The 17,070-nt window shown below is 54.3% G+C and overlaps 1 protein-coding gene across 6 annotated transcripts; it reads left to right on the top strand.

Annotated features, from left to right (window-relative positions):
- Positions 1 to 490: 490 nt before the first annotated feature.
- On the top strand, positions 491 to 16,660 carry DAPK3 (death associated protein kinase 3). 6 transcript variants are annotated; one of them, XR_010660873.1, is made up of 10 exons: positions 491 to 603; positions 1,610 to 1,764; positions 7,532 to 7,892; positions 8,144 to 8,273; positions 8,527 to 8,575; positions 9,163 to 9,189; positions 10,270 to 10,422; positions 11,136 to 11,181; positions 11,651 to 15,232; positions 15,561 to 16,660. XR_010660873.1 is itself a non-coding variant. In XM_065918035.1 (9 exons), exons 2-9 carry the CDS (start codon positions 1,703 to 1,705, stop codon positions 12,185 to 12,187), a joined length of 1,365 nt encoding a protein of 454 aa, XP_065774107.1. In that variant the 5' UTR covers positions 491 to 603; positions 1,610 to 1,702; the 3' UTR covers positions 12,188 to 16,660. The 6 variants fall into 6 exon arrangements, 5 of the variants coding, with proteins under 5 accessions (XP_065774107.1, XP_065774108.1, XP_065774109.1 ...); XM_065918035.1 differs by having other exon boundaries at positions 11,651 to 16,660; XM_065918036.1 differs by having other exon boundaries at positions 527 to 624; positions 11,651 to 16,660.
- Positions 16,661 to 17,070: the final 410 nt, after the last annotated feature.

A 17,070-nucleotide genomic window follows, 5' to 3' on the forward strand; every position in this document is an offset into this window, starting at 1 on the left:
GCAACCCACTCCAGTATTCTTGCCTGGAGTATCCCATGGACAGTGGGGACTGGCGAGCTATGCAGAATCGAACACAACTGAAGCAACTTAGCACCCCTAACATTTTACAAAGGAGAAAACTTCCTGTGACTGAAGCAGCCCCAGGGTCCGGCTCAGGAGCTGTCATGAGAGAACTTGGGCATAGGATTCACGTATTTCATGCCCAAGGAAGGCAGGAATGGGGATGCAGGACTTCAGCATCCTACTTCCCAGCTTCAGGACCCCGGTCAGAGGAGAAGGGGCGGGGCGGTTCAGGGACCGGAAGTCGGGAGGCCGACTTCCGTAAATTTGACCGACGTTCTTTGCAGCCAATCAGCTGTGAGCCTGTACCAAACGTGAGGCCTCATTTTGGTGAGGAGGGCCGGAAGCCCGTGTGCGGGGGCCTGAAAGGAGGCGGTGGGCGGGAATTCACGAGCGGTGTGTGTGCTAACCAATGGGCAGTGGGATCCACCTCTCGGGGGCGGGCTCTGGCGGGCGCGGTGACGATGCAAAGGTCTGCGCGTCGCGGCGGCCGAGGCGGCGGGGCCTGCGGACGGGGTGCTCGCCAACGCGGCTGAGGGACAGGTCCGCGGTGCGGGGCCGAGGGTGCGGAGCGAACTTGGTCCGAGGATGCCGGGGGAGGAGATCCTGGGGGACGTAGTAGGGGGGACATTTGGGGACTCGTGGGATGACTGGACGGGAGAAGGATCTGGGCCGGGGCCTGTGAGGGGCGTGGCGGCCTCTGGGACGCTGGAGCCGGGAAGTTAGGGGTTGGGGGAATCTTGGGGGCGTCTCTGAAGGAAGTCGTAGGGGTCTGCCTCGGAGCTTGTGAGAAGGTTGGGGGCGAAGGATGGAGGAGATTCAGATGTGGCCCTTTGCGGGGTTCCGTTGAGGGTGTGGAGCTTGGGGCGGGGGCCTTTGAAACTTGAAAGAGGTGTCTTCGAGGAAGGGGGAGGAGGAAGTTAACTTTGCTAGCACGGCGGAGGGCAGAGGGCGCAAGAATGGGTTAGGAGCTTGGAAGCCATTGTCCAGTTCCTGGGAAATTCAGGAAGGCGGGGGTAAGAGATGGGGTAAGCCCAGCGCCAGAGAGGGTCTTAGAGACCAGCCGAGGAGGGGAGGGCTTGTGGGGGCAGTGGGTAAGAGGAGGAGGGGTTAAGCTTGCTGAGGTACAGGGAGATGGGAGTGTGTTGGAAGTCTAGCAGACAATCAGGGTGTCCCAGGGTTTGGGGTGTGAAGAGCGTGGGAGAACTTATAGGAATTTGGGGTCTATGGATGAGATTGGGAGGAGCCTAGAAGGAAGAGGCAGAAAAAGACTGGGGTGTTGTGTGCAGAACCGCAGATCTATGGCTCCTGGGAGTTACGGGGGTGTAAGTGGCACAAGCTGGGCTAACACTGAACCTTGGGGCAGTGTGGTATCTAAATGAGATGACACATGAAAGTGCCCCACCCACCAAATGCAAGTGCCTTCCACCGGGAAGGTGGAATTTCAGCATGGTGGATCTGAAACCTATTTGGGGGATGCTGATCGATCCTTTGACCCAGAGGTAATGACTGGCATCTCAGTCCTTTGCTATTTCTCTGTCTCCTCCAGAGTCACGGCGAGAGGACTCCGTGAGGTACTATTCCCTGACCACTGACCAGGTTTGTACTGGAGTGGAAGACGCTGGAAGGCAAACCGACCACCATGTCAACATTCAGGCAGGAGGATGTGGAAGATCACTATGAGATGGGAGAGGAGCTGGGAAGGTGAGTAGTCACCTCTGATGGGGCCCCGAGGAGGGGGAGACCCGATCCACTGTGGGGTCTTCTGGGGTATGTCCTCTCCTCCTGCTCTCCCTAAGCAGGGATTAGTCAGGATGCGCTGTGGGATGAGTTTGTGCTTTGGAGGCAGCCAGTCTGGGCCTGGAATTCTTGTTCCAACATCCCCTGTGCACTTCCTTTGGGAATAAAAACATGATCAAGTCCAAACAGCACCTAATACAGTGCCTGGCCTATGGCATGAGAGCAGTAGATGTTGGTAAAGGTCTGTCTGTGTCTTTAAACCTCTCTTGTGGGAGGCGGTGGAGCCTCCTGGGCCTCCTGTCCCGGCCCACACCCTGGCGCATTGTTAGCATTCTTGTGGGAAAGAGCAGAGGTTTCCCAATCCAGCCGGGCAGCTGATTTCCTGCCAGGCCAGGCCTGGGAGCATCCCCTGGGAGCTCTCCAGCCTCAGACCTGCCAGCCACCATCCTTTTTTCTGTCGAGCCTCAACCCTTATTTGGTGAGTTTGTTGCTGGCTGGCCTTCCCGGAGCCGCCTTGGCTGGCCCGATGATGTCACCAGAAGGGAATGTAAATAACTGAGCTGTTAATCAGGCTTTTGCTGAGAGAGCTCGTGGGGCTCATTTGGGATTCTGAAGTCCCTCCTTTAGGAATTTCCTCTGGTAGAGCGGCAGGGAATGCAGACCATCTCCTCCACCCCCACGGAAATCTCAGACTCTATTATTGAAAATGTTCGGGCCTTCTGCTGAGAGTAACTGGGCAGTAGTCAGTAAAACTATCATATATGTTCCGTTTAACCCACTGATTTCACTCATAGGAGTTAATTCTGTGGGTATAGCATATACGTAGACCTAAGATCTAGGGATGGGGAGAGTCACTGTAAGGACTTTATGTGAGCAGAAGATGGAGTCTTTTCAGTGACCATCACAGCACCACTACCTTGTCAACAGAATATTATGCAGCCATTAAAAAGAACATGGCAACTTATATAAAGACATTTTATTGAAATTCTCTGGTAGCTGTCAACTTTAATAATTTTATTATAATGTGTTTTATTTAACCTGTTAGGTCAAACTATTATCATTTTGGTTGTCATTCATTATAAAAATTATTATTATTATTTTAAAAATATTTATTTATTTGGCTGCTCCAGGTCTTAATTGCAGCACTAAGGATTTTTTTTAGTTGTGGCATGCAAGATCTAGTTCCCTGACCAGGGATGGAACCCAGACCCCCTGGATTGGGAGCGTGGAGTCTTGGCCACTGGACCACCAGGGAAGTTCCTATAAAAATTTTCAATGAAATAGTTTACTACCTGTTTTTGATGTGAAGCCTTTGAATTCGGGTGTGTCTTGTATGCTCAACACACCTCAGTTTGAATGGGCTGGACAGCTTCCGTGTGGCCAGTGGCTGTCATCATGGACAGTGCTGCCCTATGTAATGATCTAGAACATTCTTAGAGACACACGAGGTGAAGGATTAATGCCCTGGAACACTGTGCATACTGTGCTGCAACTGTAGAACTTGTAGATGTTGTTTGGCCATCTGAGTCCTGGGCTGTTTTTTGTTACACTCCCATTCATCTGTGAAAGGCTCTACCAGGCAGGACCAGTATCATCCCCATTTTGTGGATGAAGAAACTGAGGCTCAGAGCAGGAAATCAGCTTGCCCAAGGCCATGTAGACTGAAGGTGGCCAGGCAGGACTCAGGCCTTGAGACTAAGCCCTGCTGATCGCAAAGCACAGGTGTGTTGGAGCCAGAGGTGGGCGTCTGGCTTCTGCTTTGAGTTAAGCCCAGCCTAGTCATGGGCTGAATAAAATGGGAGTGAGTATTTTTGTGTGGATGTGTATGGAGGGTTCTCCCAAGTCAAGTCACCTGGGCAATCTTGGGAGATAAATTAGTCTGCGGTTGGTCAGTGTGGACGTCAGCCTGGTTTCTGTGTCACGGAGTGTGTCTGCATTCGTCTCCTCAGGCTGCTGGAGGCTGGATATCAAAGATCAAGGTGTCGCAGGCTTGGTTCCCCCTGAGGCCTTTCTCACTGGTGTGTAGATGCCCACTTTCTCCCTGTGTCCTCACATGGTCTCCCTCTGTGCGCATTTGTGTCCTAACCTCCTCCTCTTATACGGACACCTAACCCTGTTGGTTTAGGATCCACCCCAGTGACCTTGGGCTTCGCTGGTGGCTCAGTGGTAAAGAATCTGCCTGCCAGTGCCGAAGATGCAGGTTTCATCCGTGGGTTGGGAAGATTCCCTGGAGGAGGAAATGGCAACCTGCTCCAGTATTGCCTGGAGAATCTCATGAACAAGAGGAGCCTGGCGGGCTAGTTTATGGGGTCGCAGAGAGTCAGACACAACTGAGCAACTGAGCGCCAGTGACCTCATTTTTACTAAATTACCTCTTCGAAAGCCCTAAATCACAGTAGTCAGATTTGGGGGTCCTAGGGATTAGGATTTTGGGGGACACAGTTTAGCACTAATAGTGTCTTTGTTTCCCTTCCCATGAACTTTTTATTTTTAAAGAGAATATATTATTTATTTGGCTCTGCCAGGTCTTGCAGCACGTGGGATCCTCGAACCTCATTGCAGCATGTGGGATCTAGTTCTTAGACCAAGGCTCCCTGCGGTGGGAGTGCAGAGTCTTAGCCATTAGACGACTAGGAAAGTTTCACCTCCCCCCTGCCATGAACTCTTTGTTAGTTTTTTGGTTCATCTTAGAATAAAACTAGAGGGGAAGAAATCCTTGTATTTGAGAATTAGGACACACATTCAGGCCTAGAGTGTTCGTAATAGGCAGCAAACACTCGGCATTCAATGTCATTACTGTCGGAGTGTCATTGTGGGGTGGGAGGTGGACCTGGAAGAATTTGCCTGGTTGATGTAGGCGGAGGGGAGAAGGAAAGACATTTCAGGAGTGAGGAGTGTTAGCTAAGATGTTGATGGGGTCAGGAGCACAACATACCCAGGGGACCGTTGCGGTGGATTTAAGGGATTGGGGGGAGGCCTGATCAGGGACACTTGACATTTCTCATCTGACTGTGCTCTTGGCTTTTAAACTAGTGTATGAGTTTCCTGTTGCTGCTATAACAAATTACCACAGTTTAGTGGCTGAGAAGAATACCTATGTTTTACGTCAAGGTCTGGGAGTCAGAAGTCTAAAATGAATCTGCTAGGCTGGTCCCTCCGGAGGCTCCTGCCTTTTCCAGCTTCTAGAGGCGCCGCATCCCTGGCTCGCGGCCCCTCCTTCCATCTTCAGCCAACAGCGCAGCATCTCTCGTCTCTCTCTGCCTCTGACCCTCCTGCCTCCCTCTTATGAGGACCCTGTGATGACACTGGGACCACTGGGGAGTCCAGGGTCGTCCCCATCTCAGGGGCCTTAATTCTGTCTTCAGAGCCCCTCTGCCCCATGAGGTGACATGCCCATAGGTCCCAGGGATTCAGATGTGGACCATTATTTAGCTCACCTTGATTGGTGATAATTTGCACTTCCCACCTGCCTACGTTGACCTTACCTGCCTGAGTGGGCACAGAGCATGTCTGTAGCAGCCTGCTGTGGTGCCTTTGTGCCTTGATGCTCACGTGTATAGCGGCTTTAGATGCTTGCCAGCTGCACCTGGTACTGAGTGTCCTAGTAAGGTCCGCTTACTGGGTTCCTTGGGTTTTCTGAAGACCCGACTGGCTGGGCAAAGACACCCTCACTCATCTGTCTCTTGTTCTGCCTGTCCTGTCTGTGCTATCACCAGCTGAGGAGACCCACCTGTCCCCAGGGCACATCTCTGCTGCTCCTTCCTCTACACACTTGGTCCCATTTCTGTGAGTTGTCACATAGTCACCTTGTCTCCTTTCTCTTGACCCCTGGGGGTACCTGGTTGAGGTCTCTTGTGTGCCTTCTGTCTTAGACTTAGTCTTTACTTTCACATGACCCAGTGACCCATAGCCAGTGGGCCACATCCAGCCCTCGCCTAGTTCAGTATGGTCCACTCATGAACGTAGGATGGTTTTTTACTTTTTTAAAGGGTTGTAAAAACACACACAAATTGTGACAGAGACCATATGGCCTGTAAAGCTTAAAATAATTATCCTCTGGCCTTTTTCACTCAACTCCTGAGTGAAAGCAAGTTAACATAGCTAAGTTCCTAGACAGCAAAAGAATTTGGACATTGGACAGCTCCCTGGAGGACAGTAAATAGTTTCTTTCTCTTCAAATAACAGCTGTCTTGAGATATAATTCACACACCATACAGTTTACTCTATTAAACTGTACAACTTAACAATCTTCCATATATTCACAGTTTTACAACCATCACCATTAAATAGTCTCAGAACGTTTTCTTCATCCCAAAAGGAGCCCAGTCCCCATGATCAGTCACCCTCATCGCCTCCTCAGCCTCTGACAACCAGAAACCCACTCTCTGGGATGTATACACTGATTATACACTGAGTGTCCTTCGGCATCTGTTTCTCTCACTGAGCATCATATTCTCAGGGTCCATCCACATTGTAGCAAGTGTCAGGGCTTCACCCCTTTTCAGGACTGAGTGATGCTCCTGTGTGTGGAGGGACCACATTTTGTGTATGCTCTATCCCCTGATCAGCGTTTATCTCTACTTTATGACTGCTGTGAATGATGGTGCTGCGAACATTTGTGTACAAGTTTTTGTAGAGTGGAATTCCTGAGTCTGAAGGTAATTCCATGTTTTGCCTTTTAAGGAACCTGCAGATAGTTTTCACCACAGCTTCCCCATCTGGCTTTCCCCCTAACCGTGCACCAGGCTTCCAGTTTCTCCATAGCCTCCCTCCTCTCTTGTGAAAACGTGTGTGCTTCTTTCACTCTGAAGCCGTTTTGAACTCAGTGGCTTTTTATCTTTTCTTAGATTTTAAACTGTGATGAAATGTTCTGTGAGGAGTTGAATCATATAGAATCGTATCAAATATTAATAAAAAGAAAAAACCCCTCTTCACTGCCCTCAGTCCCACTCTTCAGAGATATCTGCTGCTCATAGCCGGGCATGTGTCCTTCAGACCTCTTACCCGTGGCAACCTCTTACATGTCAGCATACCTCTGTATGTGGGATAACATGTACCTTTCTTTTTTTTGATTAATTAATTAATTTTTGTCTGAGCTGGGTCTTCGTTGCTGCTCAGGCTTTCTTTAGTTGTAGTGAGTTGGGGCTACTCTAATTGTGGTGCATAGGCTTCTCATTGCAGTGGCTTCTTTTGTTGAGGAGCACTGGCTCTAGGGCACCTGGGCTCAGTAGTTCTGGCACTTGGGCTTAGTTGCCCCATGGCATGTGAGATCTTCCCGGACCAGTAATTGAACCTCTGACCCCTGTATTGACGGGCAGATTCTCAACCACTGAACCATCAAGGAAATCCTGTACCTTTCTGTTTTACCTAAAATAACCTCATTCCTTGTGTTCCTCTGCTGCTGTCTTCACTGAGGAGGTCTTCATGGGGGTCTGTCCTCTCAGCGCCTAAAGAATCGTCTTTCAAGAATGCATAAAATTCCACCTGACTTGCCATGATAGGGTCCAGCTTCATTTTGGTAAACATGGAACCATGTTGGTTCTTTCACTACTGCACACACTCTGAGCAGCCACTGTGTTCAGTGCCAGTTTGTGCTCACGTGGAGCACTGCTGCCAGGGGTGCATTCTTGAGGTGGTTGGGACGCACTGTCCTGGGAAGTGGCCCAGGTCCCCAGAGTCCTGCGTCTCTCTCAGCGCCTGCTCCCTCCTCCCGTCCCTTCCGTCCCTGCAGTGGACAGTTTGCGATTGTGCGGAAATGCAGGCAGAAGGGCACCGGGAAGGAGTATGCGGCCAAGTTCATCAAGAAGCGCCGCCTGTCGTCTAGCCGCCGGGGAGTGAGCCGAGAGGAGATTGAGCGGGAGGTGAACATCCTGCGGGAGATCCGGCACCCCAACATCATCACACTTCACGACATCTTTGAGAACAGGACGGACGTGGTGCTCATCCTTGAGCTGGTCTCAGGCGGCGAGCTCTTCGACTTCCTGGCCGAGAAGGAGTCGCTGACCGAGGATGAGGCCACCCAGTTCCTCAAGCAGATCCTGGATGGTGTCCACTATCTGCACTCTAAGCGCATTGCCCACTTTGACCTCAAGGTAGCCCACTGGGCCCGCAGCACAGAGCCAGGAAGGGGCCTGGCCAGCGTGGGTGAGGACGGGGCTGAGAAGGTCCACTTCCCTTCTCCCAGGGTGTCCCTGCTGGGGGCGTTGAGGAGATGGATGGCTCTGGGCTGGACCTGTGGAGGGGAGTCAGCCTGCACACACCCCACATGCTGGGCTGGGCCAGTGCTGTTCCCTGAGACATGGGGCCAGCAGCAGCAGAGCCCCCTGCCTTCTCCCCCCACCAGCCAGAAAACATCATGCTCCTGGACAAGAATGTGCCCAATCCACGGATCAAGCTCATTGACTTCGGCATTGCCCACAAGATCGAGGCAGGGAACGAGTTCAAGAACATCTTTGGGACCCCAGAGTTCGTGGGTGAGGATTGGGTGGGCCTGGGGGCACTGGAGCATTTCCAGTTGGCTTAGGGGGAGGCAGGCCCCCCAGACCTCAGGTTTCCCATCGTGCCCTAGCACTGAGCATTGAGGACTCAAGGCCTGGGGCAGTCACCACCTTGGCTTTCCCTGCCAAGAGCTGACCCTGTCTGTGGGCTCTACTACTCCTCTGGGCCGTGTCCAGGGTGCCCCCTTGGGCACATCCGGGACCTGACCCTGTCTCCCTGTCTCTACAGCTCCTGAAATCGTCAACTATGAGCCCCTGGGTCTGGAGGCAGACATGTGGTGAGTGAGGGTGGTGGGTCCAGGGCCGCCTTTGTTGCTTCTCTTCAGGGAAACCTCCTGGTCTTGGAGCCATGGGGCAGGGGCAGCACAGACTGTTGTCTTAGGACAGGGGTTGCTGACCTCTCCAGGCCTGTGAGCTAGGAAGGGTTCTCAGATCTTTGAAGGGTTGTTAAAAACAGATGAATGTGTGACGGAGACTGTTTGTAGCCCAAAAATCCTGAAACACTCACTGTCTCACCCATTACATTAATAGAAAGAGTTTGCCAGGTCTGCCCTCAGCCATGGAGGCCTCAAGAGGCTCCACATCTGCGTGGTCTGTGGTGCCTTTGTGCTGTGTCTACCCTGCCCACACCCCGGCCACTTTGAGTCTGGACAGGCAGCCATGGCCAGAGGTGCCTGTGTTCAGTCCTGAGACCCTTGGAGCAGAAGGCGGGACTTGGTGGGGGCTGTTCAGACCCTGGAGGGAGAGGGTCCCTGGGGCTGGACAGGCCTGCCCCCCACCTGGCTAGACAGTCTTGGACTCTGGGGGTTGGGGTGCTGAGCCTGCGGCTGAGCTGACCCCATCTCTTCTATGTGTTCTCCTCCAGGAGCATTGGCGTCATAACCTATATCCTGTGAGTACCTGCCCTCCCAGGGCTTTGCTGGGTCAGGAGGAGGGTCGGGAGGCTTCTGTGCAGGGGTCACAAGTGGAATGCGGGACCCTCAGTGTGCTGACCTGTTGCAGTGCTCAGGGACTGGATGGATGGACAGCTGCGTGAGAGTGTGCAGGAGAGAGTGTGTTCAGGAGAGTTCCAAAGACAGGGCCTCACCGTGTGAAGTAACCACGCGAGGCTCTGGGCTGGGACTGTTGTCCCCTTGTCCTTGGGCTGGCAGCTCCTCGGTGTGGTGGAGTTAATCACAGGCCTTCGGAGATGGACTCAGCCTCCAGCCCCTCCACTTTCTGGATGTTGGAGGCAGGATGAAAGTTCATCCCTCTGACCCCACTGCTCTGCCCCAACTGGCAGCCCTCTCCTTAGGGCCTTTCCACAGTCACCTCATTGGTACCAACTCAGGTGTGGCTGGAAGGGGCTTGTCATGAGCAAGAAAAGACACTTCTTTTATCTCTATTCTCTGGAGTTGTTTTAGGAAATGAAACAAAGACCAAATATTATAGCAATAGATGCTCCTGCCTTGGGTTTTAGGAAGTTACAAGGGTTTTGTGTGCCTGTAGTTGGGAGTGAAAACCAGCTATACATATTTCTCACCTAAAAAGTCACAGCATCACACGCCCAGGTTGGTGGTGTGGCCTCAGCGCAGCACGCTGGAAAGACACCTGATGTTTGCGGTGTCGGCCAGGAACCCCCAGCAACCGCCCCCCACCCCCAGTTAACCATTTTGCCTCTAACTACTAAGGGCTTCAGGGAAGGGGCTTTTGAGACCAAGCCCCTAAGACTAAGTTTATGGGGATACTTTGAGGTTTTGCAGAGATTTTGCTGACTCATTTCAGCACCCGTCATTGGCTGGGCAGTGGATTTTCACTGCCTCTGGGCGGCTGGGCGCATTTGTGCAGGTTGGCTGGGGGCCTGGCATCAGCCTTCCTTCCCATCTGCCCCCTCCATGGGCATAGCGGAGCTGGGTGCTGGCCTGGGCAGCAGCCTGGTCATGGAGTGACCGCAGGCCCGTCTGCCCCCCTGAGCCTGGTGTCCGTCTCCTAGCCTGAGTGGTGCGTCCCCGTTCCTGGGTGAAACCAAGCAGGAGACCCTGACCAACATCTCGGCTGTGAACTACGACTTTGACGAGGAGTACTTCAGCAACACCAGTGAGCTGGCCAAGGACTTCATCCGCCGGCTACTTGTCAAAGACCCCAAGTAGGAGCACTGGGCTGGGCAGGGTGGGCCAGGCAAGTCCCCCAGAATGGGCACTGTGGCCGAGGACAAGTAACGTGTCCGTCTGAGATGCCACTTCTGTACCTGGGAGTTGGCTGTGGCTCCTGTTCTGGGCGGAGATAGCACAGGGAGGCCTAGGCTGGCCCTCTTTCGAAGCTGCTGCTTACAAAGCTTTTCATTTGTTGCCAGTGTTTAGGATAGGAGGTTTCATATAAAATTCTAAATTAATGTTTGATTTTTTCTCTAGAAAAAGCTAAATATTCTGGCAGCACAGAGCTTTCATTCACCCAGAGGTGCTTCCATGGGCTAGTCTTGCCCAGGCTCCTCATCTGGGTGTCTCAGTTATGAGACCCCAACATCAGGTGTCAGTGCTGTTAGTGGAAAACATGGAAACCCTGGCGTTCACATTCCCAAGCCCCTTGATGGGCTCCTTATGGCCAGCCAAACAGAGTGGGAGAGCTTAATTGTGCCTCTACTGGCACGGTTGTTTCAGGAACTTGCTGCTGGGCTGCACAGTGACTTCAGGGACCAGGTGTCAGGCTGGTGGCCCAGGGAAGGTGCCCTGAGTCAGCCATAGGAGGGGCTGAGGGCCAGAGCTGCAGCAGGGAGCACGTGGACCACCCCTTCCTGCTCTGTGTGGGGAGGACAGTGAAGGCGGCACACATGCAACTAACCAGTTCTGGGGGCTCTTCCAGGAGGAGAATGACCATCGCCCAGAGCCTGGAGCATTCCTGGATCAAGGTGAGGTGGTGGGGCTGCCCCCACATAGGCATGGCAGTTGGGACCAGCCCCCAGCATGGGCGAGGGTCCCCACGGGAGTGGGCCCAGATGCTGTGGGCATAGGGTGTATGTCAATGTAGTGTCAGAGTTGTCTCATTGAACTGTTGGCTGGAGTCCATGGCTCCTCTGCACACAGCAGGGTGCCCTCCCCAGAACTCAAAAGTGATCACCTCCAGGCCGAGGTCAGGCTTGGCAGCTTCAGTCAAGGGTCAGAGAGTGAATACTTTTGGCTCTGTGGTCTCTGGTGTTACCATGTGGTCTGCCATCAAGTCTCAGCTCAACCAGTGGGAAAGGGCCAGGACCATGTGTAGTTAGATGGGCCGGGCTGTGGGCCAATATAACGTGGGCAGAGGGCCAGACATGGCCCTGGGGGGCTGCACTGTTGGCCCTAGTCCAAGGTGCCCTTTCCTCCCCTCCTCTCCCACCGCAGGCCATCCGGCGGCGGAATGTGCGGCGGGAGGACAGCGGCCGGAAGCCAGAGCGGCGGCGCCTGAAGACGGCACGCCTCAAGGAGTACACCATCAAGTCACACTCGAGCATGCCCCCCAACAACACCTACATCAACTTCGAGCGCTTCTCCAAGGTGCTGGAGGAGGTGGCGGCGGCCGAGGAGGGCCTGCGCGGGCTGGAGCACAGCCGGCGCCTGTTCCATGAGGACCTAGAGGCGCTGACAGCCATCTACGAGGAGAAGGAGGCCTGGTACCGTGAGGAGAATGAGAGCCTAGGCCAGGACCTGCGGCGGCTGCGCCAGGAGCTGCACAAGACGGAGGCGCTGCAGCGGCAGGCACAGGAGGAGGCCAAGGGCGCCCTGCTCGGGGCCAGTGGGCTCAAGCGCCGCTTTAGCCGCCTGGAGAACCGCTACGAGGCACTGGCCAAGCAAGTGGCCTCCGAGATGCGGTTCGTGCAGGATCTGGTGCGCGCCATGGAGCAGGAGAAGCTGCAGGAGGGGGAGTGCAGCCTCCGCTAGGGCCGCCCAGGGTGCTTCATCCTCGGCCCTGGGAGGCCCCGTCACCCTGATGTGGCCCAGGAGCTGGAGGCAGGATGTACTCCATGGGGCCCCGGAATCCATGGCCTAGGGAGGGCTTGGCCCGGCTTTGCCCCAGAGGAGGTGGCTGGTCTGGGTCTTCTCTGCACCGCCCGAGTGCCCCCAGCCCAGCCCCTTCCTCCCTCTTGCAGCTCCACTCCGGGGGCATCCATGGCAACATCAGCTCAGGACCTCTGGGAGGGGGCAGCACATCCATGATGGAACTGGCCATGGTGGACACACATGCCTCACACCTGCCCAGGGCTGGGCTGGCAGCCTTCATGTTCGGAGCCTGTTCAGCAGCCTCAGGCTGTCCATGTGGTCCAGGTGTGTGGAATCTTGGTGTAGGGGCATGGGGGGTGTCTGTGAATGGCATGGGGCTCAGAACTGAGGGGGAGCCTCTGCTCCCTGGCTCCTCCACTCTGGAGAAAAGCTACTCCTCCAGAGTCAGTGGTGGAAGGGCCTCTAATCCAGCTCTCCAGATCCTCCAGCCCCTCTCGGTGCCCCCAGCCCTCGAGGAGATGTCAGTCTGGGGGTTGTATTGGGGGTGGTGGTGGTGGGCACAGGGCCTGGGTGCAGTAAAGGAAGTATCTACAAGGCCGAATCTCCACTTCTTGCCGAGGCGGGGCTTCCGTGGGGAAGGGGATGAAGAGCCTTGGGACCTCCCCTTCTCTCCAGTTCCCTGACAACACTTAGAGCCTTCAGCAGGGTTCCAACCCCGCCTCATCCCCAGCCCCACCCCATCATACTCCCTTCGCCAGTGCTGCCTTTGCACCAGCAGCTCTCTAGTGGGCACCCTGGAGTAACTACTCGGGGCCTAGTTTCCAGCATGGCTTGCCTGGGGAGCCCCAGGGTCCCTTGCGCTCCGTGCGGCCGCTGGAGAAGGCGCCCTTGAGTCGTCTGCGTGGCAGTGCTGCTCTGCGCCACTAGGTGCTGCCCTGCAGCACGGTTCAGAGAAGGTGCCCCAAGAGCCAGGCTTCAGCAGAACCTGGGTCCCCATGCTCCAGTGGAGCTCCCTGCTGCCGTTGTGTTGATCAGGGGCCCTTATGCAGCCCCCCGCCCTTAGTCCGAGAGGAGTCCTCACAACAGGCCAGCCAAGGACACATGCAGGGAGGAGTGGGTGAGAGGGAGGGTGGCACTCCAGCCGTGGCACCGGAGGGGCTCAGGCCACAAGACCTGCGGGGCCTAGGAGGGCACTGGAGCCTGGCTGTGGGACTGGCATAAACGGGTGGGGCGGGCCACTGTGCCTCTTACAGGCACCGTTGTATGACACACACGCCTCTGAGCATGTGCCTGCTGCCGGCCTTAAGGAAATAAAACCCGCTTCCCTGGCTCCTGCTCTTCTCTGCTTGGCTGGGATGGGGGTGGCCTGCCTGGCAGTTAACTGGCATCACGGCCTCTATGGCCTCTTGTGTCTTCTTTCCTCTGTTGTCCCCGGCCCCTACAGCCCTGGGGGGTCTTGGAGGCTGCCCCTATTTTGGGGCTCAGCTGGGGATGTCTCTGAAGAGCTGCAGGCATCCAGACAACTGGAGTTGGCCTGGAGGGGTTTCCTGTCCCTCTGCTCCTCCTGAGAGGCTGTCAGGTCACACGTGGGCCCCCTGCCTGCTCTGGGCCTGTGTGGAGGAGGTATCCTTGCCACTTCTGCCCCCAGTCACCCAGACTCTGGGTCTGGAATGTGGCTCCGAAGAGGGTCCTTCTGAGCCACTTCCTCCTTCCCGGTGGTCTGGTCAGCATTCTGTTCCATGCATCTCCCTATTCCCCTTCTTTTAAACCAATTTTAGAAAAATTGAGACTATGTAAAGTTTATTTTTCATCCTTTATTTGGGGGTGTTCCTTTTTTTGTGGCCATGAAGCATAGCATAGGAGATCTTAGTTCCCCAACCAGGGGTTGAACCCATGTCCCCTGCAGTGGAAGCACAGGACCCTAACCACTGGACCACCAGGGAATTAACCTGTCTTTGATCAACAACTTCCACTTTGAGAGTCTCTGTAGATTTCAGCCTGTGGCGTGGTCGAACCCACTCAGGGTTCTCCAGTTCTGTGATTGTCCTCCATGACGGGCACCTGGTGTTAGCCCTTTGAGACAGGACTCTGAGCTGCACATCCCCCTGTGATTCATTGCAAAACGCAGTCAGCCTGTGGCAGGAAAGGGGCACCCAGTGCGGGTGCCACCTGGAAAAGAAATGGGCTTTCATGCAGTGCTGGAGGGCCTCCAGACCCCAAGAGGGGTGAGCCAGAGGCCCCCTGCAGGCTCCGGGGCACCAGTGAATAGCATTCAGCTAGCCAACCTTTACCCAGTTAGGCTGTCAGGGAGATAACGGTTCCAGTCTTTCTGATTAAGGCTTCCAGATAGAAACCACAGCCCCCTTTGGACTCACACCTGCCCTTTCAGAATCCAGAGCACTTCTGTGCTGAGGGCAAATTCCCCAGTGTCTTCAGGGTCCTTGCTCTGGAGATGACCTCTACCCCCTGACCCAGGTCATCTTGGGTTGCTTTCTCAATCTGTTGGCTAACGGCACAGGGAACCACTGTTTGTTCACAAAGCACCTGCCAGTGTCTCTGTACCCCACAATCATTTACTAATAGCATTGACCCTTGGCAGAGCCTGCAGACTAACGTGCTGTGATTTACCTTGTCTGGCAGGCAGGCCCCCAAGGAGCCCCCGCTCTGCTCCCTACTCCCTTGAGAGCAGGCTGGCCTCCTGGCAGTTTCTGACGACAGAACGCTGTGGAGGTGCTGGAGGTCACGTTGGTGGGTAGGCTGCACAGACTGACGTCCAGCTGACTTCATCGCTGACTGATGTGGTGAGCTTTGTCCATGTGTTGGACAGGCCCATGTGGCAAGTAACAGCCAGCGGGCAGCGAAGCCCACCATTCGTGTGAGAGGGCCTAGCCTTGGGTCCTTCCCCAGTCCAGCCTTCGAATAAAGCCCAGCCTGGGCTGGCACCTGGGTTGCAGCCTCCTGAGGGACCTTCAGCAGAGGACCCAGGTAGGCCAATCAAGACTTCTGGCCCACAACTATGAGATGACAACACCTGTTGATTTAAGGCACTGGGTCTGTGGTAGCAGACTCACACTGATGAAGGCGCACAGTAACCCCCACCTCTCCCACTGGTTCACTGAGCAACTCAACTCTCACTTCCCCTCTTTGAGCACCCCATCCCTCTGCCATGCACTCAGCCCCTTTTCTTCCAGGAGTGTGACTGGGGGTGGGGGGAGGGTGCAAGTTAGTGCCGAGTGCTACAAGGAGCGTGCTCCCAGTAGGTCTGCAGAACCAGGGCTCCCTGTGTCTGACGTCTTCTTGCCTGCTTTTTGAGGGGCTTCCCTGGTGGCTCAGTGGTAAAGAACCTGCCTGCGATGCCAGAGAAGAGACATGGGTTCGATCCCTGGGTTGGGAAGATCCCCTGGAGGAGGAAACGACAACCCACTCCAGTTTTCTTGCCTGGAGAATCCTATGGACAGAGGAGCCTGGTGGACTAGTCCATAGTATTGAAAAGAGCTGGACACAACTGAAGAGGCTTAGCACACACCCATGCTGCTTCCTGAGCAGGGCGGGAAGGGGATGGGGAGTATAAACCATGGGAGTCATGAGTCCCATCCCTTCAGCTGGTGGCCTCAGAATGGACCTGCCCAGCAGTTGGCTCATGTGTGTGAAGCTTGTTGCAAGGAAGCCATTGAAAGCCCGTGTTTATCTCAGAGCCAAGCTTGTGCAGAGGATGGCAAGTGAGGGAGGCTAGGGTTCTGCTGCTGGCTGCACCCTGAACTGCAGAGATCCCCTTCACCGCCTACCGCACCATGATGGCGATGGCTGCTCCCACCAGAGACGCTAGAGGAGGGGGCGGGAACTTCTAGCGCCCCGTGGAAACAAATTAAATCAGAGCAACTCAGAGTCCACGAGAACTCAGGCCAGCAGAATGGTCCCTGGGCAGGTCAAATTCTCCAAGTAGATGTCATGACACCAGCTGCAGAGAGAGATGGTGGCAGGCACAGGGGTCATGATTGTGCCTCTAGAGCCACAATGGGAGAGGGTCTGGGAGGGCTCTGATTTGGGGCCTTAGACAGAGACCAAGCTTTATTTGATTTAAGTCATGAAAGTCAGAAAAGGTCAGTGTTGTCGCCCCTTAGGTTTCAGTTGATCTGATGGTTTAGCCCTCAAGGGGGGTTTAAATTTGGCCATATAGCTCAAGTGGGTGCTTCAGGGGATTTCCCTGGTGGTCCAGTGGTTAGGGTCCTGCACTTCCACTGCAAGGGGCCCAGGTTCAATCACTGGTCAGAGAAGTGTGTAAGTAAGTAAGTAGTAAGAGAAGTGTGTAAGTAAGTAACAAGTAAGATCCTGTGTGCTGTAAGGTGCCCCCCAAAAAGGTAAAAATGTGAATAAAAAAGTGCTTCAGGCTAATCTTTACCTTTACTACCAGAACTGAGGTGTCTTTATGACTGATCTTTGCCATTGTTGCTTCTTTTGCTTGATAAACAGTCCTTCATCTCTGCATTCTTTTGGTTCCTAATGAAAGTGTTAGTCACTCAGTCATCCAACTCTTTGCCACCCCATGGACTGTAGCCCACTATATTCCTCTGTCCATGAAATTCTCCAGTCAAGAATACTGGAGTGGGTAGCCTTTCCCTTCTCTAGGGGAACTTCTGGACACAGGGATCAAACCCAGGTCTCTCCCTTTTCAGATGGATTCTTTACTGTCTGAGCCAACAGGGAAGTCCTTTATTTCTTTAAGCTCGTTAATTATTGAGACCTGTTCTGGGATGAACATCACGGCCAGGCTTAGATCCTGAAACGACTAAGACCAGAAATGGCTTCTCTCATGTCAAGAAACC

The sequence above is a fragment of the Muntiacus reevesi genome, chromosome 1 (genome assembly GCF_963930625.1).
Source record: "Muntiacus reevesi chromosome 1, mMunRee1.1, whole genome shotgun sequence".
Classification (NCBI taxonomy): Eukaryota; Metazoa; Chordata; class Mammalia; order Artiodactyla; family Cervidae; genus Muntiacus; species Muntiacus reevesi.